General features: G+C 42.7%; 1 protein-coding gene across 2 annotated transcripts in view; it reads right to left on the reverse strand.

Annotated features, from left to right (window-relative positions):
* Window positions 1-711: 711 nt before the first annotated feature.
* st6galnac3 (ST6 (alpha-N-acetyl-neuraminyl-2,3-beta-galactosyl-1,3)-N-acetylgalactosaminide alpha-2,6-sialyltransferase 3) overlaps window positions 712-5,232 on the reverse strand; it is a 28,272-nt gene continuing 23,751 nt past the window's right edge. Inside the window, exons 4-6 of one of the 2 annotated variants that reach the window (XR_013291259.1) lie at window positions 4,135-4,242; window positions 3,808-4,052; window positions 712-3,726 (exon numbers count right to left, since the gene is read on the reverse strand). Coding sequence is in view for 1 of the 2 variants with exons in the window: in XM_077558758.1 (XP_077414884.1) it covers window positions 3,863-4,052; window positions 4,135-4,242 (298 nt within the window). In the remaining variant the exon portion in view is untranslated. Of the gene's footprint in view, window positions 4,053-4,134; window positions 4,243-5,232 lie in introns of both variants that reach the window. The other variant, XM_077558758.1, reaches the window with a different exon arrangement.

Genomic DNA, 5,232 nt, shown 5'->3' on the forward strand with positions numbered 1-5,232 from the left:
GATTCCGCCTGACACCATCAATATACTAACACACAACAGGGGCGGCGTGGCTCAGGTGGTAGAGTGACTGTCTCCGCACCTGAAGGTTGTGGATTTGTTCTTGTAGCTTTTTTTAATTTATTTATTAATAAACTGATAAAAAGTACTCCAAAAAAACTTTACTTGTTTTTTTCCAAGTACATTTACTTTTTCTTTTCTTTTTTACAGTGTAGAAAATGTTAGCTATCAGATATCCAATGTGCCTTCTGAAAGCAACTGACACGATGTTAATAAACTAAATCTTTTCTTGACCTGACGGGAAAAAAACTTTTGATACTAAAATCTGGATGACTTCATTCAAGTGATCTGTCACTTCCATCTCGACTGCGTCTGCCAAGTCGCTCATGCAGAGTAAAAATGGCAGGACCAAGTACCTGACACAAAAATCCTTAACCAGACGGGCGTGTCACAAAGATGTCAGCTTTCCCAAGCGTGGCCTGCAGGGTCAACTGCTGGCCGATGACAAGCTGCCACTAGACTGTCTTGCCCCAACGGTCTCACAAGCCTCAGGGCACGGATTGGCCTTATCAGCCGTTTCCACAACCAAGCCCACCCCACAGACGGATAAAGTAGGCAGGTGGTCTTCTTTCAGTAGGAATTAGGATGAACAACAATAACATGACGTGTATTTGGAGAAAATAAACACAGCCTTGCCACATTCATCATATCAAGTGCTTTTAGGTTCTTTTAATGCCAAAAAAACAAGAAAAATACATTCAAGTTCAATTGGGGATTAAAAAAAATCAAATATTCACAATATGCCACTAACAGTTAAAAAGCAAATGACAAACAATTGAAGTAGCATTTTGATGCTAATCTTGCACCGATAAACACGTTAATACTTAAGTGATGTGTTACATTCAATATCACACAAAGTACACACACGCAGTGTTTACAAGGACACTTGACCTGAAACAAAAAAAAAATGGAGTCACGTTTTCCCCTCAAAATAGAAACTCTCAGTATGATGCAGTGCAAAACCCACAATATTAATAAACATACTGCTCTATGATTTGTATCCTTGTAAAGGGAGAAATTGTAGCATTGGAGTTCATGACAGTGTCGCAGGTGTACCTAATGGAGTGGCCTGCCATCAATGAGGCGCAAACAAGTGCAAACCGAGGATAAGCAGCGGCATCGCTTAAAACGAAGCCATTCGAATGTAAACTGATCTGAGAGCTGCCGCTTGACTGCACGATCACAGTGTGTGTTTGTCCTCACAATTGAGGTAAACATGCATGATGACATCATCAAATTCCTCTAGTAGAACTGGACAAAAAAAGAAGTGGTAAATAAATGGCGTTCACAGTGACCCGAAGCGTTGCCAGAGGAAATCTAACCTGTGACCCCTGCCAGTGTCGCTAGACTCACTACTACATCTTTGTGAAAGATAAACGCTGATAAACGTCAGGTCTTTTACGAGAAGTCTGATTTGTACGCTTCTGGATGTTGCTACATGCCAGGAACATGCGTGAAGGGTGAATACTGGACTGACCTGCTAGCATGTTTTGGAGCTACAGCATGAATGTGGTTACTAGCTAGCTAACCAGGTGCCTGACATGAATGTGGCTACTATGCTAGTTAGCTAGCTAGCTGGCTAATAAGGTGCCTGCTACGTTCAATCCTGCTAAATTGGCACGTTTCCACAAACTGGCCAGTTTATTTAATCACCTTCACGCTGGGGAAGGCATAATTGGTAAGTTACAATTTATGCCTTAATAAAAGTGCAGTTAGAAAAGAAAAGAAAAAAACACTATTATGGAGGAGCCAGACAAAATTGTGGAGCAGTCTCATGTTAGAGTCAACTTGAACGCTAAAAAGACAGCATATCGGCATAACATACTGTATATTACCGGAAAGGAGAGACCGGGTGGAACAAATAAGTCATAAAACATGAACATAAAACATAAATATTGCCGCACACAACATCATGGAGTCAGTCTGTGGGAATGAGTGTCACTAAAGATGCCGTCTCCGCATAAATACTGCCACATGCGCCAACTAGTCTCCGCATTTATCTGAGAGACTGTTTATGTGCTGCTGTTTTAGCTAGCAAGCGAGTTCAAACGGGCTCACCTGCGTGTTTTGATTTGAGGAAGGCATTTATTTAGTTTTTTCGTCGAGAGGATGTGATTAGTCTCACACTGTGCTACAGTAAAGCCGATTGAGGACAAGCCTGAAGGAAAAATGAGCGTGAAGCCTCATGAATCACCGTCCAGAGCACAACCTGCTGGGGGCAATGGTACGAAAGGAAAGGTGGGCGACATGAAGTGAGACTTTACGAAGGAGAAGAGTCATGACTTTACGAAGGAGTGTGACCACGTCGAAGTCCAAGTGCATGTATCTATACGGAATAAGTTAAGTTAAGTCAAGTAAGTAAACACATGGAGCAAAATTTCACTGCGGAAAAAAATACTGCTAAGAGCCATTATGAGGGTTTACACAGAAAACAACAATGCATTTGCCTTCGGTTGCGGTAAAGTCGTAGCAGACAATCGACTCCCACTACTGCCCTTCGGTTAAATTCGCACTGACATCTGAAAAGTGTTGACTAACCGTCTAACGAACAGTTTCTGCCTTCAGTTTTGACTTCAGTGAAAGGAGGCCGCCTGGGAAAACAACCAAGCATTGGACGGTTTGACTACAAAATAACACGCTTGGAGTGTAGTTCCAAAGTTTTCTGCATCTGCCTTCAGTTGTGGCTCAGTCAAAGCGGAAACTCGATTCTGAGGCCCACCGGAGTCTTCCATCATCATAATTATACTTGGCTACTGTTTTGTGATTTGTGAAGTCTCTGTCTTACAATTACCTTCAGTTGTTGACACATTGTTCTGCTCGGCTACCATGACCAGGATTTGCCGCAACAGTTGAAGGCGTTTGTCTTTTCTGGACTGCTGCATGACTTGCACTGCAAAATAAAAAAACTAGGAAATAAAATGCTACGACCTACACTCAAATGCTTTGCCAGATTTTACGCCACAAATGTAGCGCCGACGTCTTCTCTGGCTGCCTTCGGTTGCGGCTCAGTCAGAGCCGACACTCAATTCTGATCAGGATTCGGGTAAACTCACAGTGACATCTGTAAAAGTGGCTAGCTGGCTAACGGACCATTTCTTCCTTCAGTTTAGTGCTTGTATAAAACCAAAGTTCAGAGTCTTTGTTGGACTACAGCATGACTTGCACCACAAAATGAAAAACTGCTAAGAACCTCCAAGCCTTAGAAGGGTTTGGAGTGGCAACGTCTTCTGCCTCTGCCTTCACTTGTGGCTCATTCAGGGCGGACAGTCCCAAAAGTCTGCTCACGGACTTTCTTCAGTTTTTTACTGGTATTAAAACAATCAAAGTTTTTGCTGGACTACTGCATGACTTGCAGTGCAAAATAACAAACTGCTAATAACACCCTCAAAGGCTTAGAAAGGTTTGGACTGGCAATGTCTTTTGCCTCTGCCTTCACTTGTGGCTCATTCAGGGCAGACAGTCCCAAAAGTCTGCTCACGGTCTTTCTTCAGTATTTTTTTTCTGGTATTAAAACAATTGAAGTCTTTGCTAACAGCCCCGAACGCTGCGTGAGGGTTTGGAGCGAGCACTCAATTCTGAGGCCGCCAGACCTCGACTACCGCGACCACAACTCACCATGAAGTCTGTATCACCAACTAACAGTTTCTTGCCTTCGGGTTAGTCCTCGTGCTAAAAAAGAAAAGAAAAGAAGTCTTGGCTGGACTTCCGCATGACATCAATGACAGGAAGTGTCCGGTGTCGGCCACCTACTCGCCAAACAAGCAAAAACCCAATGGATGAGGTGCGGAATAAGCGTTTTGGAGCGTCACGAAAGCTGCCAGGGCGGGTTGAAAAACTTGATGGCGTGATTTTTGGCCCACTTGGCGAACACAGTCTTCTCCGTGACAAAACGGTGCCCTCCGTAGGGGGCGCTCTCGTGCAGCAGATACTCGGCGCACTCGTCCCGGCTGCCGGACTCGTAGTAGTGGTAGGGGACTTTGCGGTAGCCTTCGGTCCTGCGGAGGGAACGGGGATTTTGAGAGGGTGACGAGCTCTAAGGGTAACGGTTTTTGTTTTCCCGCACAGGCGGAGCCTTACTTGCAGTAGGTGTCGTTGATCATGCCGTAGACGTGGATCTCTTTGCACATGTCCATGGCGAGGATGAGCGTGAACCAGCCGGTGCTGAGGTACGATCCCGACTGGATCCTGCAAACACAAACAAACACATAAATCCTAAATCTGAGCTGCAGGCTAGCAACAATTATTTGTTTTATTTTTAATTTTTATTGGGCCCCCTACAAGGACGCCACAGCACTGCTCTTCATTTTTAATAATGCGAATGAGCAATGCCGCCGCGTCAGCGCGCTCAAGCGTTCCTTCATTTTACTGGAGGACAATGAGAAGCCATTGTAGACCGCGCGAGTGCTGCTGCTGCTTATTTTTATTGCTTTCTTTACAAAGGCTACTAACGAGTTACTTCTGATGCCAACGAGAAGGCGGATGAAGAATATCAAATTGGTGCAGCAATTAAAATGAAAAAATATATATTTTTCAATCATTTTTTCTTTTCTTTTTAATAGGAAGCACACAAGCTGTTATAGTGACTGCTAATTTGTGGTGTGGCATTGGTGGTTTGATGCAAAATGATTTTTGACCTTGTAAGTTTTATAAGCAGTAGGCTTTGGTGAGATTTTCCTGTGAAAAACAGCACTGTTTTTGGTCATGTCTATTAGGGCTTTTAAAATCAACACAAAAAAAATCTGCCCTTTTTTTGTCTATTTTTAAGACTCATGCATTACATCATAAAACAAAGATAATGACATTCAAACATTCGCCCTTTGGTTTGATTTTTCTTTCTGTGCCAAACTACTCCAAAACAGTCAAATGTTCTGTAGTAGTTTTTTATTATTAATATATTTTTTAAATTAATCGGCCCATTAACTCATTCACTCCCAACCATTTTCACTGACGCGAACCTACTTTGCTCTGTTTTACTGGATTTTGACAGATTTTGCAAGACTTGCAGAATATTGTGTTCTATTGCTATAAAACCATGGAACCTACCAAAAGAAAGATTAGAGTCTCTTCTTTCATCAGGAAAAAAAGTATATTTCTGTTTCCGTTTTGCTGCAATTAACATTAGAATATAGCTAAGTTTCGTCATTATTCATAAATCTGTTTAGAACTGTGGGGAAG

This window comes from Vanacampus margaritifer, chromosome 2, assembly GCF_051991255.1.
Source record: "Vanacampus margaritifer isolate UIUO_Vmar chromosome 2, RoL_Vmar_1.0, whole genome shotgun sequence".
Classification (NCBI taxonomy): Eukaryota; Metazoa; Chordata; class Actinopteri; order Syngnathiformes; family Syngnathidae; genus Vanacampus; species Vanacampus margaritifer.